General features: G+C 32.3%; 1 protein-coding gene across 1 annotated transcript in view; it reads left to right on the top strand.

The window, feature by feature from the left end:
* Nucleotides 1-343: 343 nt before the first annotated feature.
* Nucleotides 344-26,482, top strand: part of LOC145678829 (salivary peroxidase/catechol oxidase-like) — a 35,653-nt gene continuing 9,514 nt past the window's right edge. The window contains exons 1-8 of the mRNA XM_081749375.1: nucleotides 344-382; nucleotides 3,045-3,210; nucleotides 13,868-14,081; nucleotides 15,783-15,994; nucleotides 17,826-17,999; nucleotides 20,132-20,307; nucleotides 20,873-21,068; nucleotides 24,492-24,689. Coding sequence (XP_081605501.1) covers nucleotides 3,054-3,210; nucleotides 13,868-14,081; nucleotides 15,783-15,994; nucleotides 17,826-17,999; nucleotides 20,132-20,307; nucleotides 20,873-21,068; nucleotides 24,492-24,689 — 1,327 coding nt within the window. The 5' untranslated portion in view covers nucleotides 344-382; nucleotides 3,045-3,053. The remainder of the gene's footprint in view (nucleotides 383-3,044; nucleotides 3,211-13,867; nucleotides 14,082-15,782; nucleotides 15,995-17,825; nucleotides 18,000-20,131; nucleotides 20,308-20,872; nucleotides 21,069-24,491; nucleotides 24,690-26,482) is intronic.

Raw genomic sequence — 26,482 nt, forward strand, 5'->3', positions numbered from 1 at the left:
AGTGACGTCTTTACATAATCTGCCCAAAATTTCTGTCAAGATATATATCAATCGAAGATAAGAAAATAATTAACCGCCTATTCCCACAATTCAAATGTGGAAATCAATCACTTGAAGATAAGATAAGATTGTTAATTGCTATTTATCAATCAGTCTGATTTTTATTTTCTGATTTTTTATTTCGCGGCTGAGATTGAAAACAATGAAAAGAAAACAGGATAATTATCAACCGAAACGTCAAAATATAACACGTAAAAAAGAATTTTACATAACGTAATCGATTCTTATCTCTAACTCATCTGATATTTATTAAGCGACGACCCCCCTAAATTTGTTAGTTTACATTCAGTTGAGATTCAGTGTAGTTCGTTTATCATATAAGGTATACAAATCGCTCGTACATATTTAACATATAAGTTTTCGAAGTGCATATTATAGTTTATAAAGTTTTTTTTTTTCTTTTTTTGTGAATTGAATGTATTTCTGAATATTTCAAGTTTCTGCATATTGTTTAATAGATTCGTACACTTATTTTAATAATATACAGAGGAGTGCAAGTGAAATTCTACACAGTGACGTAACTAGGGGGATCAAACGGGGCTTGGGCCCCAGGCGCCGGATTGGGAGGGCGCAAAATTGGTTCAATATTTGGGGGTGCGTTTTGGTTTGCTTAGTCAGGGGGGCGTTGTGACGAGTTCTTGTACCGGGCGAGAACTAGCGTAGTTACGTCGTCGATTCTACATAATCGAAAAGGAGTGCTTAAATTATATGAAATTCGAAATGATATCGTACATTCATTTTGATCTTCCTGTTATAACAAGTAAATCTTAATTAAGAGATTAAATCGTGGATCACTTTTCTTTTTAAACGCTAAGCTATCTTAGTTTCCAGTAAAAAATTTAGATCTTTCGGATACATACTTTATCTAACGGATGCAAGTTTACAAAGAGCAAAAATTTAACGCGTTTACGTTTTCTTATATCGATTTTCGTAAGACAAGACTTAATCAGAAAATAACCAGATATGTGCTCTAAATTTACTACAAAATAACCAGTATACCAGTATAGCAGTACCAGTATATCAGTAAAAGAGCAAATTTTGGTGCAAGACATGACTTAATCAGAAAATAACCAGATATGTGCTCTAGATTTACTACAAAATAACCAGTAATACCAGTATACCAGTACCAGTATACCAGTAAAAGAGCAAATTTTGGTGCAAGACAAGACTTAATCAGAAAATAACCAGATATGTGCTCTAGTTTACTACAAAATAACCAGTGTACCAGTATACCAGTACCTGTATACCAGTAAAAGAGCAAATTTTGGCGCTTTTATGTTTTCTTATATAAGGTTTGTTAAGACAAGACTCAGTCAGAAAATAATCATAAAAGTACCATAGGTTTACTAAGGAAAAACAAATGTGTATTAGTCTAAGGAAAAGTGCTTGTGCTACCATCTAGTAAGTATTGTGATAAGTATTTTAATCTACAGCTTAGAAGGTTAATGTGCACTAAGCGTTAAACACGCAGGTTGAATTGAGTTTTCCTTGTACTTAATGGATGAGTAAAGTAATTTCGTTAATAACATTTTTGGTTCCAAACAACACGTCTGCTAAGTAAAGAAGGCATACGCCGGTGCATACTTCATTTTATTTTCATGAACAAGAACGTTTCGCTAACTTTCATATCTTTGATTCATTTGCTTCTTAAAATTCCTTCTTTCGGAAATTTAAACAAAATTACAATTCCCTCTTTCATTGTAATAGTTATTAGTCGACTCAAATCAAGACCATTATAAGTTCCATATGTAGTACATTTCTTTGGAACCCACGGAAAAAAAAATATATATGCTGGAAGTACTAACAGAAGTATCTAATGCTTGACCCATCCATTGTAACCTCTATATCAGGGATGCAAATAAGCAACAAAATTTTACTAGCCCAAGAAAAAAAGCTACTAGCACACATCCCACAATAGAAATCATTTAGTTATCTTCGGTATTATATTAAATACTCGCCCGCACCGATGAACCACTCGCTCCGGGCGAGTGGGCGAGTGGTTATTTGTATCCCTGCTGTATATATATCACATTTCTTTAGAACCCACCGGAGATAAATCATGCCGAAGATACTGACGGAAATATGTCAAGCTTGTTCCATCCAATCGTAGCAAAAAGAGAGCTCAAAGTTATACCAATTACTAATTAAAGGTAAGTACCCAATACATTTACACCATGAAAAGAACGAGTTACAATATACCATAGTTATCTATAGAGAAATACTTATTTTTAAAAAAACAATTGAATAGTGTTGGGATTGTTATAATTTTCAGCATTATTAGCAAATGAATATACTTGAACGTGCTGTGAAATAACGAGTAATAACGTTTGTGGAAGTCTAAAATTAAAAAAAAAAAAAAAAAAAAAAAAAAGTTTGGTTAATATTCCTATATATATACACACGAAATCGAACTTGAAACCTACGAAAATTGCAAAATTTGACATTGTTAAAATTCGACATCATTTTAGTATAGGAAGTATTATAAGGCGTCCATTTTATTGAACAAATGATCTCAGTTACTTTTTTCACCAATTTTCAATTATTTTGAATAAGTGAAAAAGCGTAATTTCACGTACATAAACATGTTAACGAATGTACTGAAATTTTCGATCCTCAAAGAATTGTCACAGAGCATTAAGATGAAAATAATAAGAATCAACATATATGTTAATGCAGTATGTAATTTTAGATCGAACGAGCTAATTCTTTATAAAGAAACTAACCGTGATCCTCAAAAACATACCTTGGTTTCAACAATCATTCCGTTGAGTACGCAGCATTTTCTTTAGTTTACTATTGTGGCACTTAAAATACTTATTTTTAATGTACTGACAGATGTGTCAAAATTTTCCTTTCCAGAAAGACACTTGCACTTTCTACTAGATTGATAATATTTGTAAGGAAAAAAAGTTTGTATTTAAAATATTAATATGCTCAAATGTTGCAATTACTTAATCATGTATGTTTTATGTTTCATACTCTAGGTGTAAAAGATGAAGTGGCTGTTGGTTACTTGTTGTTTAGTAGCAGTAAACTGCCATATCGTTCCTCAAGCCAACAACGTTCCATGTCTTCAGCCGTATGCGTCTACCTTCGTAACACATCAGTACGCAACTGGACAAAAGTGCTTGGATCTTTCAGAATTTACAGGTAACATTGCACTTGCTTTACGGCTTTACGGCTTTACGGCGTTATATATGTACGAAACGGCGAGCTCCTTCATGGCTAAGTAGTTAGCGTACGCGCCTTTGACGTGGTAGACCCGGGTTCGATTCCCGGCGGGAGTTCATATGGTTCGGATTCCATGTTAATCAGTAAGTCCACGTCTCATATAGCCTCGCTGCTGAAAGGGACGTTAAACTCAAAATCAACTCAACTAAAAAAAAATCGGAGTCAACAGTCTTAGGTAATCTGAACTAAATCACTAAAGAAGTTATAATATTAGGTAATTAATCGTAAAAATTCGCGATTTTTACCAGTCGCGAATTAAACATTTCATTTCTGCAATAGTGACGTTATGCGTCCCATCTTTATTTTCTTAGCTCATTGGTTTATTGGTGGGAATATAAAATGATAATTTAATTTATTAGCAGGAAAATTGTGAATTGATCGTGCCAATAAATAATGATAAGATTGGAAGAAGTTGTTAAATAAATACTACTAACAATTATTATAGGTAACGTACGTTGTTCAATAGACTCGAATACGTACTTAATCACTATTTATTGTTTAGATATTATATTGCAGGGACTTGAATTTTGGTACTATTTACATTTCGTATACTTAAAAAGTGATTTTTTAGTTGAGATGGCTATAACAAAATAATTAATTAAAATGTTTTCAGAAGATACATTTGTTGGTTGCCTTTAGAATTAAGCCTAATAACAGTAATAACAATTTTATGCCTAACTGCAATAAACTGCAAGAAGTCTTTTAAAAATCTAACACTTATATATAGGAAATTACTTTTCCATTTTCTTTCAAAGCAATTGGGATTTTAATATTTTGATTTTATTGACTTCTCCTTTCAATATATATATCTCAATTTCCCTTACTTTATGAAAATTCAATTTTGTTACATATAACTCAAAATCTCACCTTGTACTCTACCAACTGTCATTATTCTAACAATATTTCGATGCTTGCTGGAATCATCCTCAAGTAGACGTGATGCTATCCGAAATCTTTTTTCTGGTTACGTTACCCTATTATATCACTCCGAAACCTTCCTCGCCCCCCCCCCCCGAAAAAAAGAGATCCAAGTGTTCCGCCGTTCAATTCGTTACATATAATTTTAATATTTTTAACATACAAATTTAATTTCAGGATATCATATTTCTATAAAATGCAAATGGATGTTGAAAACGCAAATGACATTTAACTAGGTTTCAAAGAAAGCAGAAAAGATAATTCCCCATAGAAATCAATGAACTAAAAAAATTAAAAAATAAAGACGACGTACGAATTCAAGATCGCTAATAGTGTAATATAGTACTTCAAAAAATAATACACCATACACCATTTTTTTTAATTTTATTTTTTTATTTTTATTTTATTTATTTATTTATTTATTTTTTGTTATTGTAAATAAAGCAAAAGACTTAATTTCCACAAAACAAGCAAATTGACTTTCAAGGAAGTGAAATCAGAGAAGTGAAAATGGTAGAATCGAAATATAGTCTTGGTGAAAGACCAAAACTGAAAGATATACAAACTGACCACAAAATAAACAAATGGTCAGAAGCGACAGATTGATTAGTAGTGACATTATTGTCTGTATCGTCAAATTTGTAGACTGGCTAATTTATCAAGTCATCATCATGGCCAGCATTATACCTAATTTCTCTTTTATTCTATAAGTAGAAACCTTAGATTATCAGTTATGTAAAAAGATAACATACCAGAAGTTCATGTGCATGGAGGTCTTCCTCTTATACGGCTTTTTTAAACACATTAAATCAAATTCTGTATGTATCAATGATTTAGTTTAATTCAATGTAGCTGGATATCAATAAAACTAGCCTTCTGCAAGCTGGGGATCTCCGCCTCCAGACCCCAACGCTTGCTCGACTTACGGCTTCGTAGCTCTTAAACCCACATTTCTACAGAATTTTAAGTTTATTTTCCCATCAACCATCTAAAAGATAAGATTTTTGTATCCCAAGAAAACGACCATTTAAATAACATGGAATTTCTTTATCCCCTTAAAAACTAAAAATATTCATTTTTGGCAATTTTCTTATGGGTTAGTACCAGAAGGCTACAATCATGCCAAATTTCGTCGATCTGATCCTGTCGGAAGTGACCAAACATTTTGGAGTGTAGAAGATGTCCCATATAAATAACATGGGGAAGATTTTTCAGTTTCCTATAAAGCCACTCTAAAGTTTAAAATTTTAATTTTTGGTGATTAACTTAGGTAATGCTAACGAAAATGTACAAGCATACCGAATTTCAAAATTTTATTCCAATTCCAAGTACCTAAAATATGAAATTACAGATATAAAGAAAAACCCATTTAAATAACATGGAAAATTTCATCGCCCTTTAAACCCCCTAAAAATGAAAAATATTCATTTTGGTAATTTTTCTGTAGTACCGGAAAGCTACAATCATGCCAAATTTTTTAACTTTCCACGTCCCTTTATTTTATGTTAGTTCATGTAGTTTCAAATATAGTTAGGAATATAAATAGATAAATGCATCTAACTTATTCTTTCAATTTACTAGCGAGTTTCCAAACATCCTATATTTCTATTGTTTAGATATTCTAAGTAACCATATAATATCTTATGGAATATCTTTCTCAAGAGTAACTGTATTCAAAACTAAAGAAATCATCCCTTTTGAATATTGACATGATCATTTAAGTTAAGAAAACCATCTTTATATTTTTATGACATTCTCAATTATTTTTAAAGTTAAGAAACAATAGTCGATTGGTTGATTTAATGGGGACGTCAACATAGGAACCATATGTCTCCGTCACAATACTGTTAATAGTTGAATGTACGTTAATAGCCAACTCATAAAATCTCGAGAAAATGTCAGAAAATCTAACAGAATAAAAATATATCGTGTGGAAAAAAAATTGTTTAGTCGAGACTATGTTAATGAATGAAGAAGTTATAATTATATGGGTGCATGAGACGATGATTCAAATTAACAAAAAAGTGGCTACTTACCAACGAATCCTTCCTTGGAAAGCCTACATATTTTTCAAACGTTTCGAAACTCAAAGCTACTTCCGTCCTCAGTGGCAAGGTGAAAAGAATTAAAACGGGTAGTAGATAAAAGGTAGGTAGAATTTGGTTACCTACCTATGATGCTTATTTTGAGTCTGGCAATACTGACGTAAGCTAGACACCGCGCTATCTTCGATTCAGTTCATTCCTTTTACACTTCGCTCTGCTCGTCACATTTCAGGATCTACTTTTTACGTTACATTTATTCATTTAGTGGTATATCTTATTCTTTGTTTTACACCTTTTATCTCATATCCGTTTTAACTCTTTTCACCTTGCCACTGAAGACGAAGCTATCTTTGAGTTCCGAAACATTTAAAAAATATTTAGGCTTTCCAAGGGAGGATTCATTGACAAGTAGCCAATTTTTTGTTAATTAAGAAGAACGTTATAGTTGGAACTACATCCGAAATTTTCTACTGCGGGTATATACTTAATATATTTTAATAAAGTTATCTCCTACTGCGTGAGGACACTGGATATTTCACTTGTTAAAAGAAAAACTATCATATTTTAATGACGTTTACTCTTATTGCGTGAGGTTTCTAGGTGTTTCACAACTAGAAACATTTCTACTGTATTTTAATGATGATAGCACTTACTACGTAGGGATTCTGGAAATTTCACTGCTAGCAACGTTCCTACTATTTTTTAATGATATTAACTCCTACTACGCAAGGATTCTGGGAATTTTACTGCTAGAAACATTTCTATTTTTTTTTTTAAATAATAGTAAATCCTACTATGTAAGGAATCTGGGAATTTCACTGCTAGAAACATTTCTACGATTTCTTAATGATATTAACTTATACTACGTAAGGATTCTGGGAATTTTAGTGCTAGCAACATTTATACTATCTTTTTAATGATATTAACTCTTACTACATGAGGATTCTGGGCATTTCACTGCTTAAAATATTAAAATATTTCTATTATGTTTTAATGGTGTTAACTCCTATTATATAAGTGAGTATTTGACTTCTTAAAATATTTCTACTACACTTTAATGATATTAACTCCTACTACGTGAGAATTCTGGGAATTTCACTCCTAGAAACATTTCTACGTGGGTCCTGTGTTCAATAAATAGTTTGCAGTCAATATAATTTAGTTTCAGTTATTTCCTTATTTATTTTTTTCATAAGATAAATTTCAAATATCAGTTATTTCCTTATTTATTTTTTTCATAAGATAAATTTCAAATATAAAGAACATTTTAAATTATACAGTGTGTTACAAAAAATTTGTCACAATATTTTGCGAATAGATTTCTCACATCACAATAAGAAAAAAGGCTCATATCGACCTGTGGTCGGAAGTGCACAGTTTCGTACCGGTACTTATAGGGTGCCGAAAACGTGAAAAAATGAACTGTAAAGATCTACTAATATAGGACCAATCGTAGTCGGGTCAAAATATCACTGAGGAACTAGCATGTGAACTATCCAAATATTCATCTTTCAGAATCTCAGGTACTTGCACAATCATTTGTAGAGAGGCTGTTTGGAGTACTTGATCAGTCTCCACCTGCTTCTCTAAAATTGATGAGCAAATACTGGAGTATTCTTAAATATGGCTATTTGGATAGTTTACATACCAGTTCGTCAGTGATGTCTTGACCAGACTATGATAGATCCCATAGTAGTGGAGGTATGAACTTTTAAAATTCACTCATTTCACGTTTTCGGCACCCTATAACTCCGAAACTATCCACTTTTGAGCACAAGTCCATATGAACTTTTTTCTTATTTTGATATGAGGAAAATGTTCCCAAAATACTGTGACACATTTTTCAAACACCCTGTATACATTTTATTTTAAATGTTATAAATTGTTAAACGAAAGATAGCAACCAGGGCCTAGAGTTGAACGGCATTCACCAGGTTATGGCATATGCTGATGATGTAAATTTAATAGGGGATGATAGGAGAACAGTAGAAATAAATGCAGAGATATTATTAAACGCTTGCAGGGACATGGGTTTACAAGTAAATGCAGAGAAAACTAAATACATGGAAGTGCGTCGGGACCGTAATACGGCAAATTGTGGATGCGTTAAAATATTAAATAATACTTTTGATAAAGTGGATACTTTCAAATATTTAGGATCAATATTAACAGACGAAAATCATATTCACGAAGAAATTAAATGTCGACTAAAAGCAGGGTATTCGTGTTACTATTCGGTTCAAAATCTCTTGTCGTCGCGAATTCTGTCGAGGAATTTGAAGCTTAAAATATATAAAACGATAATCATGCCTGTTGTTCGGTATGGTTGCGAAACATGGTCGCTTACTCTGAGGGAAGAACATAGACTGAAAGTATTTGAGAACAGGATCCTGAGAAGAATATTCGGACCCAAGAGGAACGAGAATGGGGAATGGCGGAAGCTTCATAACGAGGAACTACATAGCTTATACGGTTTACCCAACATTGTTAGGGTCGTCAAGTCTAGGAGGCTTAGGTGGGCAGGTCATGTAGCTAGAATGGAAGAAAGTAGAAACGCTTTCAAAGTCTTGACTGGTAGACCCATAGGAAAACGACCATTAGGAAGACCTAGGCGCAGATGGGAGGATAATATTAAGATGGATCTCGCAGAGATAGGAATACAAAGTAGAAACTGGATCCAATTAGCTAAGGATAGAAGTCAGTGGAGAGCTTTTGTGAACGCGGCACTGAACCTCCGGGTTCCATAGGCCACAGAGTTAGTTAGTTAGTTAAATTGTTAAACGATCATTTTTCCTGTTTTTAATAGTATTTAATATTCACTGCTTAATAGTACATCGTAAAAAATCTATAAATTTATCTTATGAATATGCTAATTGTCTTGTAACTTTCGCTTTTGGATAAATAAAAATAAATTGACGTCCTTTCTCGGATTAGTTTGATAATAATTTTGAATTATAATCACAGTTTTAATATTATTACATCTGTGGCTCACTAATCTTTCAAAATATTGTAGCCTGTAGATAAAAGTGAGATAAAAAGTCTTACATCAAAGATTTCAAATACATACATTGTGATTGAAAAGCTTATAATAAAATCAGATAATTGATACTTTCTGATAATGATTGTAGCGGTGTGAGTGGGATTAAAATCTTATAATAAAGTAATTAAAATAATTAAGTTATAAGTTAATAATGCGGTTTAAAGGTTTACAATAAAGATTTTAGAGAAATCTATGATTTTAAATATCTTATATTTTTGGATCAAAAGATCCGATATATCTCAAACAAAAATTTTCTTGTACACGTTATACATCTGGAGAACTGCAATAGTGTAGCCAAACCCAAAGTATTCCTTAACTCAGTATGATGTGCTTATTCCGTATATATATATATATATATAAAAGAAAACGAAAATTTGATTTAGGGCCCGTTCAAAAATTTTGCGACCCCTGATCTAAGATTCAACATATTTCAATCAAAACTTTTCTTGTACCTCTTATACCTGGAGAACTACATATAGTGGTTCATACTAACTATTCCTTAACTTAGTGTGATGTGCTTATTCCGTAAAAGATACGAAAACTTGATTTAGGGAGCATTCAAAAATTTTGTGGCCAATGATCCAAAAACTAATTATTCGCCAAGATCACAATCTTATGATTTTTTTTTTTTTGTTTGTTTGTTTTTTTTAATCATTCCTACAATTCTTGTTCCTTTCTTCTGAAAAGTCAATTATAACTTATAACTTATCTTAAAGATTGTAGTGAGATCAATATGATTAAAAGCTTGAAGTTAATATTGCAACACCGATAAATGATAAGCGAAATTAAGAATTTTATATTTATGATCTCAGGAAAGTAAAATTGCGATTTAAATACACAACAGCAACAAAAAGTTTCGTGCGCCGGACTTCAGGGTATGGATTACATGTATTTTGTTGTACAAAATCCAAATTTCGAAACCCCAGTAAGATCGATCGTGTCAATTTTTTGTTATGGGCGATACCGATTTTGGTTAAGGAGGATACATGTAACACAGCTATATATATATATAAATCATGTGCAGCGGACACCATGGGATGGATTCTATGTATTTTGTTACACAAAATCCAAATTTGAAAACCCCAGGACGATTGATCATGTCAATTTCTTTTCATGGGCCAAAAACTTGGAGCTATTTTGGATAGAGAGAATACATGTAACACAGCCATACAAAAAAAAAAAAAAAATCCTGTGTAGTGATTACAGGGTATGAATTCGATATATTTTGTTACAAAAACTCCAAATTTCGAAACCCTAGGACCATGGATTTGGTCAATTTTGTTTTATGGTCCAAAAACGTGTGTCCTCCCTATCCAAAATCGCTCAAATTTTTCGCCCATAAAAAATGGACACAATCACTCGTCCTGGGGCTTCGAAATTTGGATTTTGTGCAACAAAATTCATCGAATCCATACTCTGGTATCCGGTACATAGAACTTTAATTTTGTGTGTATATATGTGTGTGTATGGGAGTGTTATTTTTAACGCTACAGTAAGGCCAATGTAGTTTGAAAGCTTACTAATGGTTCCGGAAAGACATTTAAAGAAATCTCTGGAATTTTATCTTAACTTCAAAATTTTTATTTCTTCAGACACGTTTAAAATATTAAAGGGAGACAATCCCAAGCAGTTTAAGATGAAAAAAAAAATAAATAAAAAAGATCGTCTTTTGCATTGGAATAACGTTTTTTTCTATGAAATTTAAAAGAATACCTTTTCTAAAAATAATATGCGCTCTCCTTACACCTTTGCGTCTTTATTTGAAATATTGAATAGAACTGTTTTTAATATCTTTATAAATCGTAATATCTTTATAGAAACAACAAAGAATACTTAAATTAAATAAAATAAGAAAAAATACTGAAGTGTTTATATACTCAATACTTAAGTGTTTATTTAATGTAATGATGAGAACAAAAACCACTTAAGAAACAAACTTCCACGTTCCACATGCGTGCTTATCTTACTAGAACAAAAACAAAAAATATTGTATTGAAAAAACAAAATGTAAATATTAAATTATAGTTTCCCTATAAAAGAATTTTAACTTGTCAATTATTGACTGGTATTGTCTTTCAAATTTGTAAACCTTTCTGTGATAACATTATTTAATTTGAACAATTTTTGCACTATCTTAAATACAATGATTCTGCACTTTCAATTTTGCAATTTAGCAACGGTAAAAAATTGGAAAACGAAAGAAATATCTCTGTCTATAATACAGAATCTTATCTCTGTAATAACAAAAACCGTAAGTGGTGATGATAATTCTTCCTTTTGGTACTTATATATATATATATATATTGTTCGATATTTCTAGAAATAATTGTCAACTTAAACTAAGAGTTAACTAAAATTCACTAAACTTAGTTTCTCACAAAATTATATCTACGATAATCTATGTATTTTTTTTTTTTTTTTAAATATTCCACTCATCGGCTTAAAAGATATTTCTAAAAAATACTATCGCTTCAAACATGGGCAGGCTTTAAAAGATTGCGCTTTCGCTTGGCCACCTCTCTAAGTTGGTCAACTGATCATCTTGGCCACCTGATCATTTTCCCATAAGACATTCGTTACTTATTACTCTTAAGTTGGCAACCTGTCTATCTTGAAAGTTGGACGCATTGAAGCAATATTTACCCTATGATGATAATGATAAATTTACCTGTGTATCTTGGCCACGCAAAATTCCATTTTGTTATTTTTCTTAACCTTTGGTATTCCCATATGAGAAGCAGTTGTTCTGTATTTGTGACTGGAGACAAAGAAGCATGGATTCCCATAATTTGTTCTTGAAGGTGAATGGCTAGAACACTACTCTGATAAAGGAGTGGTAAACCAAGATGTGAATAAAAAAAAGCATGTACAGGAATTCACGAAATGGTTGTACGTATTTGTTTACGCTGTCTGTTTTGGCAAAACCATTAGCTATATCGGCTCCTTTCATCAGTGGGAGCTTTAGTAATTCTAGAAAATTCTCAAGGTTAAAGTTAACCATCTCAATTATCAACTATTGGCACTTGACGGCTTGTCGAAAGGTAGCGGACGTATTAAGATATGAATTCCATTAAGATTTTCTCAAAACATCTTTTCCTCTGAGGGAAATACTTATAGCTCATTAACAAGAGGTAGTTAACTACAAAATTAAAATGTGCATATGCACCAAAAAGAATAAAAGAAATACGTCTAAAATAAACCAACATTATGTAAAGTAGCTTATTAATACTTTACATGTCTTGCCATTGCTTAGTAAAATTTTACAAACAAGTAATATTACAATCCTATTATAAATCCTAGTACCTGTCTAAGTTGGCCACTTTTCAATGGAACCGATGGTGGCCAATACAGACAGGTTTTACTATAGCAGGAAATTTTATAAGGATCCCTGAATGTGCATTTCCAGCATGAATTAGTAATGACATCCGTAGATCTTTCGATATAACTTTCGTTTATTTTTCATAGAGACTTAATTATTGGAAGCAAAAACGTTGATAAGGTTGTCTTAACAACGAATGAAACGCAACTATTAAAAACTGCACGGACTCTTCTATGATAATTAGTTAAGTGCGTCTTTGGACAAAGTTTTATTATTGATCTGTTGCGTTTGACTGAATAGGATATCAAAGAAATATACAGACAATTCTCTGATAATTGATTCGATACATCTTTCTCGACAAAACTTCAATCTCCATATCTTAAATTTGTCTTAATGTGAATATTTCGTTCTGTTGAACAGCAAAGTATGCACTCATCTATTGTTAATTAAGACTTTAATCACATTAACTCTCATTCTGATTAAAGCTATCAATTGTTCCTTCACTTCTCGTAAAACACATCTTCCGTATAATCTTGTGTCATCTTTCTTACAATCTTACAACAATGTAGAGTTACTGAGTTTGATGTTAAGTTTAATTTAATTTTTCTATCAATTAACAAAATGAAAGTTTATTGAAAGAGTTACTCTTATATTTAACGTAATAATCACCTTGAATTTCGGCTTTCTTGACATCAATTAAATAAGATGGAGGAATGATTGAACTCCGTTAGTATAGTGTCAAGTTTCCTTAGGCAGAACGGGGGGAAAAAAAAGAGCATCAAGTGAAAGAAGGTGAAAATTATCTTTTAAACTAAGTCTGAATTCAGTACTATCTCTTGATCCCCTAAATATATATATGGTGTCTTAGGAGGAAGAGGCATTCTAAGCAAAAAGATTCAAATGAACATGGTCCTAATCTAGACGGTTTGAGAGCTACAGGTTGTGAACCATTTTTGACTTTACGATGCGTATTCTTCATCCTGTAATTATTCTACAGAGGTGAGACATAGCGGATTTTAAAGGTGATGGAATGGTCTTTCCAACGGTATGCAATATGTGACAGAGGTTTCTTTGGAAGGAAAGCTATTGAGGGAAATTTGGGAGTTAAGGTTATTTAAAGAAATTGGATGGCAACACTGATTCCCAAATATCCCTCCTGGGACACCCTGTATATGTATATATATTTGAGTAAACTTTAAAATTGATTAAAATACTTTCAGGTACTAACTTTAAAAATGTTATTTTTGTTTACAGAACAAGAAAGGGAATTGTTTTCCAACCTTGATGATGTCAGAAACGATATTTTACCAGAAGTAAGCGATATTTTAAGTAAAACCCAGCGTGTAAATGCACATGCGAATCTTATTAGCACAAGTGTTGAGTCATCTTCACAAGTAATACAAAATAAAGACACATCTAGGAACATTATTTCCACGGCTACCGCTATTTCGCAACTGATAGCAGAAAGGTGAGTTTCATTTATATTTGACATTATGACACGTGACATCAAAGTATTATAACATCCATTTATTCTCATCTTTGATGATATGAGATCGAAATTCTATCAGAAATAAGCAACATTTCAAATAACACTCACTTATACGTGCTTTTTTTTATACAATGTACTCAATATCTTATCAGTACAGATATTGGGTTGCCTACATACGCAATACATTGTAAAGATACATCTGACAATATTGTTTCTACGTCTATCGCCGTAAAGTGATACCGCAAAAATGAGTTCCGTTAATTGTTTTTCATACTTAAGATAGTGACACGTGGCATTTAAAAATTGCTTATTAATATTGTAATATCCAATTGTTCTAGTGCTTTCTCTGACTAAATGTTATATATTCTGAGAGAAACATTATTTTTTAAGATAAATTTTTATTTAGTTTTGAGAAAGATTCAGTTAAGTAAAGTGAATGAGTACTAAACGATCTGCATAAATTCAAGGTAGAGTAACTTGTTCAATGCTGAAAGTAGTTCAAATTCATGTCTAACACGTCTGCAATTTTTACTTAATTTGGTATCCGTTGCTTTTAACTCTAGCCCTTTCCTCTTCAGTCCATGAATTTAAAAACTGAACTTAGCCTGAACTACCTTTGATCTTTTCTCCAGCTTGGACCAAGTCATGTGATAAACTATCTTTGATCCTTTGTCTAGCTTGGACCAAGAGTCATGTGATAAACTATCTTTGATCCTTTCACTAGCTTGGACCAAATCATGTGATGAACTATCTTTGATCTTTTATCTAACTTGGACCGAATCATGTGATGAACTATCTTTGATTTTGTCTAGCTTGGACCAAGTCATGTGATAAACTATCTTTGATCGTTTCTTTAACTTGGACCAAATCATGTGATATACAGTTGAACCAGTAATAGACAGAATTTTAAAAGAAACTTCTAACTTTAAATTTTTTTCTCGAGTTTAACGTCCCCTAGAAATGTTGGTGTTTATACGCTAGACCGTTTTAAAAAGAATAGCATATATCAACTCCCATATACGTTCGTCCTTGCGTAAATCTGAGATTACTGTACGCTGGACTATAACAATTTTAGGTGCGTGTCCATCATAACCTTGGCTGAAGAAGATGGATGATTAATGAAACTGAATGATTGTGACATTAAATTTTCTATGCTCTCCCACTTGGAATCGAACTCAAGATCACGTGCATTAAAGACACACCAGAAAATTGGGGTCGGGTGTCTTTTAAGTGTAAATTTTGATGTATTCCTTGCCTATTTTTTACTTTTAAACCTGTTCTCTTGATCAAAAGTGGAAATTATGTAAGTAAATATGATTTTCTTTGTTATTTTACGATCATTTTTCCAAACTAAATTACTGCATGATCATCTTATACGTGATTGCGAAGATATATCGTTTTAAAAGAAAATAGATAGGCTTACCAAATATATACTATGTAACACTGTACCTAAAAAGTATCTACAAACAATTCGAGAAACTTCGTAATTTATTTTCAAAATTTTCACTCTTAATCCGGTCTTCCAAACATTGTAGACTGAAACCAAACCCGTACAGTTTGCTTGCATAAATACTAAATTGTCATTATATTATCAGCGAATTGCTATTTCCATGTATGACATGTTGTACTTTCCTTACATAATAGAGCATAAAAGTGACTCAAAATATTATTTCTGAATAGATACAGCATTGGACTCCCTGCAGCAGCGACAATTCTGCAATTTCTCAACTTCACCTCGCCGGAAATACAAGATTCTTGTGTACCTCAAGTTACATGTGATCCGAATGCTAAATACAGACCTGCAGATGGATCTTGCAACAATTTGCAGCATCCTACTTGGGGTATGAAGGATACACCTTTTCAGAGATTATTGCCTTCTAATTACTATGATGGTAAGTTTAAGTCCATTTTCTTCAATTCACAGTTTTACAGATATTTGGTTTTCTTTTCTTGATCAATATTTTTTAAAAATTCTATATTACAAAAAATTATATGTATTTGGTAATTAAATATATACAGGATATTAGAATATTGTCAACGCTTGGGTTTCTTGATACTCGTGACAGTGCAATATTTCCCATGAAAAGAAACTTTGCTTTGTATATAATTAAATACAAACTTATTATTAGTTGAGCAAAACAATATATTTACTTTTAAAAATAACTAAATACTTGTGACAGTTTCGTCAACTAATTTTTTGGCTTCATCAGACACTATGATATACAGGAGTAATGTACAATCTTGTATACAAACAACCGCTGAGACATCATGCTTCTGATTGGCTTCTGGCATCAGCCAATCCCCTTCAAATATACTGATTTTAAATTTCTATATAGAAGCTTTCTATTGTTGCCAATGCCGATAACACAAAATGACAATCTAAACTAACAATTGATTAACTTAAATAATTTTTGTTTGTGTTCAACTCTTCATAATACGAAATTTTACAAATATTATGTATCCACAATATTTTTAGTCTAAGCTTAACAACACAATAGTTAAATCTAGCAATATAACACGAAAACTAAATGTTTGCGTTTTGTACACGGGCTAATAACTACGTAGGTGCATGTCTCAAATAGTACGCTCATAAGATTCTTCTGCTATTCTCTAAACCATGCCGTGAACATTCAATGTTGAGGGATAGAGTAAAATTTATATCCATGAAATTATGAATGTGTTCACAAATTTCCTCAAGTAATATATATATTTTTAAAATATACCTTTGTTAATAAATCTCGAATATACCTTTTTTTAAAAAATCGGAAATAATTAATTAGATGGCTTCGCAAACGAAACATGTTCATCGGGATAAAAGATAGGCCTACTCCTGGTTGAACTAAGTTTGATTTATATAATATGTTTCTGTGAAACGAAAATCACAAGGTAGATTAAATTTAATGTCATTCAAAGTTGGGAAAGATAACAGTTTCAATAGTTCCTCGTTGTCTATCACTTTGTCGTTCAACAAATTCTATAATTACTTAATTTGGTGTATGGCGTACAGGCGTCTTTAATATATTTAAAATTTCATGTAATTTTATCTTAAATATAACGCTGAAAGCATATTTGTATGTATGTCTGTCGCTGTAATAACTCACACTGTTGGCTTGCCATACTTAGAGCTAACTGTAAAGAAGAGGCCGTTGGCTAATTAGAGTTAAAATTCCGGAGGGACGTACAGTAGGCTATTTAGAATTAAAATTGTAATCCATATTGTTGGTTTGCCATAATTTTAGGTAACTGTACAGAAGAAATCGTAGGGTAATTAAAACTACAATTCCGTAAAGAAGTACTGTAGGATATTTAGAATTAGAATTGTAATCCATATTGTTGGTTTGGCGTATTTTTAGGTAACTGTACGGAAGAAATCGTAGGATAATTAAAACTACAATTCTGTAAAGAAGTACTGTAGGATATTTAAAATTAGAATTGTAATCCATATTGTTGGTTTGGCATACTTTTAGGTAGCTGTACGGAAGAAATCGTAGGATAATTAGAACTACAATTCCGTAAAGAAGTACTGTAGGATATTTAGAATTAGAAATATAATCCTCATCGTTGACTTGTCATAATTGTAAGTAAGAAACGGTAGACTTTTCAGAATTTTTTTTCGACATTTTTTTATTTCTGGACAACATTTGGTACTTTTAATTGTTTACTGTAATCAATCATTTTATTAATCCTCGTTTTTATCTTTAACAAAGTTAATTCTTTTTTAAGGCATTAGTGAGCCTGTACATGGAAGTGATAATAAGTCGTTGCCAAGCGCCAGATTGCTGAGCAGCACTCTATTTCCTGACATCACCAATCCAGATAATGTTAGTCTGGTAGCCCTGATGCAATGGGGTCAGTTTATATCTCATGACAATGCATTGTCCGGAAGCCCAGATTCAGGTAAGGACGAAAAACCTATATTACAATCATTTATAAATATGTCCTGTTCTAGAGAACAAAGCAAAGAGCAGTGTGTCTCAAATTTTTTTCACGTAGAGATCACTTTTATTGGTGCCACCCTACTCTTTTTCCATTTGAAAGCATATTTATAATTTTTTTTAATATTTTGGGCATACAGCAGTGTATTTATACATACATACATACATACACACACACACACACACACACACACACACACACACACACATATATATATATATATATATATATATATATATATATATATATATATATATATATATATATATATATATATATTGTAAAATTGATGGCTGTCAAGACTCTATAAAAATGAAAGTGCCTATGTTTGTGAATTAATAACTCTTGAATCACTCGATCAAATTTTCAACATAGATGTGGTCCGGGCCTGAGACGGTTCCTATCATTTCACTTTGACGGTGTAACTTAGGGGAGGAGGGAATATATAAAAATGAAAATGTTAGGTTCTAAAATACTGCATTTTTTAAATTCCAAACAAAATGGTTATTAAGTAAAAGGACCCGCAATACGTTTTCTTAAGTTCCATATCTTAAATTAGTATTTTCCTTTTGTAGATTAAAGAAAATAAAACACTTTCTTTTTCATCGTAAACTTTATAGAATAACTTGTAACATGATAGTATCACTTCTAGTCACTTCCTGAACGATAATGCAAGGCTTCAAAAGCTGCATTTTTGGTTCCAAACATTTTCCTATCTTCTGTAACTTTAATATATGTATTCTTTTCAGAAATTAAAAAGAAAGAAAAAGAAAAGGAGAAAAACAAAGAACAACACTTTGTTTTCCATAGTAATGTTTGTAGAGCAACACAAAACATAATACAGGGCTACTATAAGAGATTCATTAGCTTTCAAAAGGTTATATTTTTAAAAGCATTACACGTACAAACATGAAAGATATACGAAAATAACCGCAAACTCATTAAATTTTCAGCTTTGTTTACATGGCGGTTCTTTTTAGTACTCTCTTCTGAAAGCACCTTGCGCCCATCTCGCATATTCTGAGACACAAAAACTCTTTTCTTGCTTTACCTCCATTTTAAACAGGTACTAAACTTGTGCTGTCCCCTGGAATACACAATACAAAATTGTTGAGTTTGCGGTTATTTTCATATATCTCCGTTGTTTGTAAGTGTAATACTTTTGAAAATATAATATTTTGGAAACGAATGAATCATTTATAGTAGTCCTATGAATTCTATATGTAGATGTACAATTCTTCTTTGAAACCATCGAGAAAAAATTTATCGGGAGTAGTAGAGAAAGTAGGTCATGTTTGATGCAATTAAATATGAAACTGGAAATTATAGATTTCTAACACTTTCAATTGAAATAGCGGAACAGGAACAAAGAGGAAACTTATTCTTACGACTAAATCTGTACCAGAAAGTCGATACCTCTTGTTTATGTTCTAACATCAAGCAACAGACAGTCAGAGATGAATGGATGGCCATAGTTGTACTACTAGTTATAGCTGTGTACGTTCTTGCTGAAACTTTCCTACCCATCATGCTACTGTACGGTATGGGAGGACATGATTCCCAAGGGCTTCCAGCAATTCACTGTAACATTCTGTCGCATTTCTCCCTCGGAGAACGGCTATCTCGATGTACGCACGTTGCTCAACACGGGTTACTTCTATCTCAGATGACGTTCGCCACATAACTGATTTCACAGCGCTCTCTGTGCTACTATCAGCAATCACAGAGTTATCTGTTGTTGTGAATACCCACTATGCCTGCATGCCTAATGGCTTCCACGCGACATATAGCAGTTTATGATCCGCTTTCATATCTGCAAGCAAAAAACTAATTGCAATGACTTTTGCCCCGATCCTTGTATAAAACTTCTTATTTTTATGCATATTATAGTTTGAAAGTATGAAAAAGAGGACAAAACTAATTACTGCTTTTAAACAGAAATATAATAATTAAAGAGGTATTTCTTCGCCTTTGAAGTATTTCTTATAACCCTCTGCATCAAGCATTATTACAACAAGAAAGAATTTTACAGATTGCACTGTACATAATTATTATTTTGTTTAAAGGAGGGTTTTGTTTATTTTATATTCCAGCTCCAGCATGCTGCACTCCTGATGGAAAACCTTTGGAAGAATTGCCTGAAGAATGTTTGCCAATTGAGGTACCCGTGAATGATCCATTCTACTCAAAATTCAACGTGACGTGTATGAATATGGTGAGAACGGTTGTTGCACCTCACGAAGACTGCAGCCTTGGACCAGCTGAACAGGTATTTTTTTATTTTTTTTATTCTCTTTTCTTCATGTGAATGATAAATAAAGGACAGGATAGGAATGACAAGGGAAGCACTTAGGAAGAACAGCAAGTGACAGTATCACGTGTACCACGTTAAAGAGTTTGGTTTGTATGTCATGTATTTTGTAATTAACATTCAAGTGGAGATGGAGATGGAATTCGTAATTTAATTGATTACTTAAAACCGCTTCTCGCTGTCGATTGCTATTGTTACTCTGTAGTGATCAACATTTGGAAAAGGAAGTGGTTCTTCTATTCTGCTTCTGGTTTCAATAGAAGATTAAGAGAGAAGATGGCACCTATTCTTACAACAATACATCAATTCCCCTCCTCCCCCAAAAAATCCTTCTCATTATCCCATATTGTTTTGCTCTATGTAGATCAGATGTTCCTTGATGGTTATGCCTTTTCTGCGGATAGAAACTGACTACAGGGCTTTCTCAGCAAATTCTTACTGACAACTTACAATATACAGTGATTTAAATATATCATATTTTTAAAAACGTTTGTAAAATATGCATCTCACTTGCATTTTACAGAAATGTGTGGTGACTCATTTTCTGGATGGTTCAATGGTTTATGGCAGTAGTGAAGAACAAACGAAATCATTAAGATCATTCGTTGGTGGAAAGTTAAGATCTCAGGAGAGAAATGGATATGAGTTGCCTCCTCAAGCTGAACAACCCACTAAAACGTGTGAAGTAGATTCTGACTCAGATCCATGCTTTGTAGCGGGTAAGTGTAATATCTCTTTATTTATACCTTTATCTTACTGTTTAAATCTTACAACTTATCGTTAATTCTGAAATCGGTGAAATTGGAACTTTTCAACCTCTCTAAAGTTTAGTAACTTAAAACTATTTCGGTGTAATGCAAAGTGATTGACTGGACCGAGACTCCAACCCAGGACCTCCGGAATACTGTGCTGATGCGTTAACCACTACGCCACCCAGTCTGCTTCTCAAAGCAGCCATTCACTCTCACTCTCGAGGTCGGTGCTCTCATCTTGGACCACAAGGATTGTACCACAGATTCCTGCCGTGATTGGACAATCCTGTGTCCATATATTTAGCACCTTATGACGGTTGTGATTTTATATACATATACTAATGAAAGTAGGAAAAAACCGATTTTTCTCCGGTTAGTGAATCACTTTTTCACTCTTTACGTTAGAATTCGCACCTATAGAGGATTTAGTGTCTAAAATTAAAAAAAAAAAAGTTGTTTTCCCCTTTCATTAGTATTAAGAAATAATAAAAAAATATGATTGATTGAGCAGGGGCAGGTAGTATAGAGCTAGTAACTAGGCATTAAAGGCTTGATATAAAGAAAACTAATTTATTGGAGTTATGCATAACAAAATGAATATAAATTTTAACCATCACCAAGGTGCCTATGAAATGAATAATAGTATCATGATTTTGATGAGGTTCACGTTCTCGCTTTCATGTTAAGACCCTCCTGTGTGAATTTCACTATGGTTATCAACAGAGTTCTTGTGAGCGTACTTACAATATTATGGTATCCATTGCAAACAGAATCTGCACAGCACTGGCCGAAATCCTGACCTCCGTCTCAAGTAAGCGCGAGTAGTCACTAAGAGGCGTATGGATGATAGATATTTGAATGATTTAACTAAATTGTCTAAGGTTTATATATTAGTTTCCTTGCACTTTCATTTTTACTATTCGCGGAACTGAAAGTTGAAACTAGCATTGTTTATGACATGATTTTCGACTTCACTCTCCTAAAACCTTCCGCGTTCACAAACAAAACATGTTGTCACTTCTATTTTAAAATGATTTCACTCTCCTATATTGTCTTTGATACTTGGAGGTGATCTGTTTACTATATACTTTTAGTTTTTTTTAATCTCAAAATGAGGAATGTCTTAGTATATATGAAATCACAACCGTCTGGAAAACGGGCACAGTACAGGATTGTTCAATCACAGTAGGGGGCTGTTGTACAATCCACATGATCCGAGATGAGAAGAACACCAACCTCGAGAGTGAGTGGCTGGTCTGGGAAGTGGACTGGGTGACGTAGTGTGTGTGTGACTGGGTGCCGACACACATCGGCATGGTGTGTCGGAGGTCCTGGATTCGAGTCCTGGTCCAGTCAGTCACTTTTTTACTCTTCGCGTTAGAATTCGCATCTATAAAGGATTTGGTGTGTAAAATAAAAAAAACAGTTGTTTATTCCTTTCATTAGTATACGTATATTTCAGTGTAGTTACATTCAAATTGTAGACAACATTAAATCTCTAAACTAGAACTTCCATTCCATATACAATTTATTATGATACATGAATAAAAAGGTACTTGAAACATACATTGGTGAAGAAAATTTCCATGGACATGACAGGTACAAGGCAAGCTAATAACACAAAAGAATTGAGAGTGAATAACAAAATCTGAACACACTATATTCTTATAGTAATAGTAACTTGTGTAATATATTAATAACAATTTTAGTGCTACATTTGCACATTTGCTAACACGCTCAGGAACTTTAACAATCATCTCACTTCCAATTCTAATTCCTGAAAATTCTTTACACATTCAAGATCTCAGCTCACCTCTGGAATCTTGTTCACAGAAGATAGAAAAAGTAGTAAACGAAATAATAAAAACGTCAAGAAAATAACTGACAAGATGTGTTTTTGTTACTCTCCTTGGTGAGTCAATTCCTTTATATTTCTTTAATATGTTTATTTTTTACTTTTATTTCCGTTCTTTCTTTTATTCCTTTATTTCCATTATTTCTTTTACTCCTTTATTTGTATTATTTCTTTTACTCCTTTATTTCTACTATTTCTTTTACTCCTTTATTTCTATTATTTCTTTTACTCCTTTATTTCTATTATTTCTTTTACTCCTTTATTTCTACTATTTCTTTTACTCCTTTATTTGTATTATTTCTTTTACTCCTTTATTTCTACTGTTTCTTTTACTCCTTTATTTCTATCATTTCTTTTATTCCTTTATTTCTACTATTTCTTTTACTCCTTTATTTCTATTATTTCTTTTACTCCTTTATTTCTATTATTTCTTTTATCCCTTTATTTCTACTATTTCTTTTACTCCTTTATTTCTATTATTTCTTTTATTCCTTTAATTTTATTATTTCTTTTACTTCCCTGTTTCTATTATTTCTTTTACTCCTTTATTTCCATTGTTTCTGTTACTCCTTTATTTCCATTATTTGTTTTACTCCTTTATTTCCATTATATCTTTTACTCCTTTATTTCCATTATCAAAGTTCAAGAACAGAGCCAAAAGTTTGGAAGTGTAAATAATTTTTAGGAATCGAAAATTGAAGTGAGGTAACTTGTGTTACATACAGTTTCAACAATCTATCATTGCCTTCATCTGAACTATAGCCTAATGAAGACAATGATGAACTGCCGAAATTCTTACACAAGTTATCAACTTAAAGTTGAAATTTAGCCAGATGATGCTGTCAATAGGATATCTTGACTTGTGTTATTTACATCCGTTTTAAATTCTTCAAATGTAGAAATATTTTTAAACGATTACAGGAAAATCAGATTTGAAACAGTTAAAATATACATTCAATAAATAATAAAATGAAAGTATATCAGGAACGTTTTTAATACGATTCTTTTAATCTGATCTTATGTGAAAGATTAATTGGGTTTTTTAATGGCGTTAGTATCTTCAAAATATGATTCCTTTTAGTTATTGAAATAAGCTTTAATGCTTATAGCGTATAGTTATCGAATTTAAGTACTATTTAAAAATATGTTGGATCATATTTTCAATTTGACCCAACATATTTTTAAAAGATTCTTCAGTTAAATGAGAAAATAAAAATTCTTGTTTAACTGAAGCTACTTCAAAAGTATCTTTTTAAAAATAATCTTCCTTCAGAAGAATATTATGTAAACTTTAAATATAAGCACTAACAATTAGAAATGCACTATTAATTCAACTATTGTACCTCTCATAAACTAGTGAAGCTAATTGGGTCAATTCCAATTTAACTTTTACATCAATAAATTATAGGAAATATTGGAAACATAGAAAAATGAGACAAAAATTATATAGAAAATTAAAAATATAAAATAAAATTAACGATGTAATTCTATGATGCAATCTTTAAATTGTTTCTAATTTCGATATTCTATTTTAGGTGACACAAGAGTGAATCAGAATCCTCCATTAGCAGCTATGCATACTGTGATGCTCAGAGAACATAATAGACTTGCTAATGAACTCGCTCAGTTGAATCCGTCTTGGGATGAAGAGAAACTCTTTCAAGAAGCTCGTCGTATTGTTATTGCTGAGATAGAGCATATTACATATCACGAATGGCTTCCTCTAATGATAGGTAAGTTAAAAAAAAAAAAAACATATTATTTGATATTTTCACTCGTAAAATGATACTGTGTAAATTTTCTAAGAACTTTGAGCTAACACACTGTGTTCCGATTCAGTTATAATTATATAAATTGCGAAAGACTTCGTAACGAAGGAAAACAAAAAAGAATGTTTTGACAAATAACATTAGCTTCAATTGAACAATTAATTTGGTATACCGAATCCAAATCAAGAAAAGGCAAATTTTGACTACCTCTTTTTTTAATTAGTGTATATATTGAAATGTTTTGTATAGGTAGAGTCAATAATGGACCAGGAATCTAGCCCTTCAACTATTTATTATTTATAAAAATACAAAATAGTCTTTGTGTTTTACAAAGTCAATACTTCAGAAACTCCTATATGACCAAGGATGAAGGGAATGACGTTTCATACGAGAACCGCTTCCCTCATGGCAGCCCCTGGAGTGTCTTGTAGTGACTCTAGGTTATGTTCCTAGGAAAGCAGTGCATTTCTAGCAGCCTCGTGGTCTTCTTTCGGTTCCCTTCGTGTCTTCCTGTTTTGTGTATCGTCTGCTTGCGTATAAACGTTAGCATGTGTTGTTCATAAACATGTGCTCATGTTGTGATGAGGGCATCCTTACAATATACTAATACGTGTACGAGTGACAGGGTGCCAAGTTGGAATCGAAACTCAAATCATGTCAATTGGAATGGAATAGAAAGATGTGCACACAGTGTACTCGACGCAGAATTCGACAACATGCAAGAGAACTTTTTGTTTTCTTTTGATGTTACGAATCACCTGCCGAAGTATGTGCACATCTTTCAGCTTCACCGTATACATACATACATACATATATATATATATATAGATAGATAGGTAGGTAGATAGATAGATAGATAGATATAGAGATAGATATATAGATATATATAGATATATAGATATAGATAGATATAGCTAGATAGATATATTGTGTGTGTGTGCTTAGAGAAATCGTATATATTTATAATAATTACCTTATTGACGCAAATCTACATATACTGTTGCTAATTTGACTGCATGGAATTATTTTTATAAAATATACTAGTAATTCTTTTGTGTTACTTATTTTTTTTTTTTTTTCGCTAAGTGTAAGAAATAAAGCTTAAGAATTGTAAGATATTAAAGTATCATTGTAATTAGAGAAAAATTATATTCAATTGTTTCCCCCATAGGATTCTACACAACCTTTATACCCTAAATATCAAATAGGATTATAGTGACAATTTTCAAACTTTGACCGTCAGTTTGGAAAGAATACACTATGTGTATATACAATGTCCTAATGTTTATACAAGTCTTTTCGTCTTAAGACTGACAAATATAGCAGTAGGAGGGGAGAAAATATAACAGGTGACTAATTTTCGATACCTGGGTAGTATTATTAGTAATGATATGAAACGTGAACGTGAAATACAAGCAAAAATAGGAATGGCGAAAGATGCCTTTAGGAGGAAGAAAAGACTATATTGTGGGATCTTGAATAAAGAAAAATGAAATGAAATCTTTGAGTTTTACGTCCCACAGTTATGCCGGTTAGGCTAAAGGAGACGGTGATGATGAATGAAATGGTGGAATGAAGTAAGTGGGAGGAAACGGGAGAACCCCGAGAAAATCCACGCACACGGTGTTTGTCCACCACAAAGTTAACTTGGCTGGGCTGGGATCGAACCCGGGACCCCAAGCACCAGAGGTGAACGCTCTACCACTGAGCCACCGCGGCCCCCTTGAATAAAGAGTTGAGAAAAAGACTCATAAAAT

This window comes from Thermobia domestica, chromosome 2 (assembly GCF_964235325.1).
Source record: "Thermobia domestica chromosome 2, izTheDome1.hap1.1, whole genome shotgun sequence".
Taxonomy (NCBI): Eukaryota; Metazoa; Arthropoda; class Insecta; order Zygentoma; family Lepismatidae; genus Thermobia; species Thermobia domestica.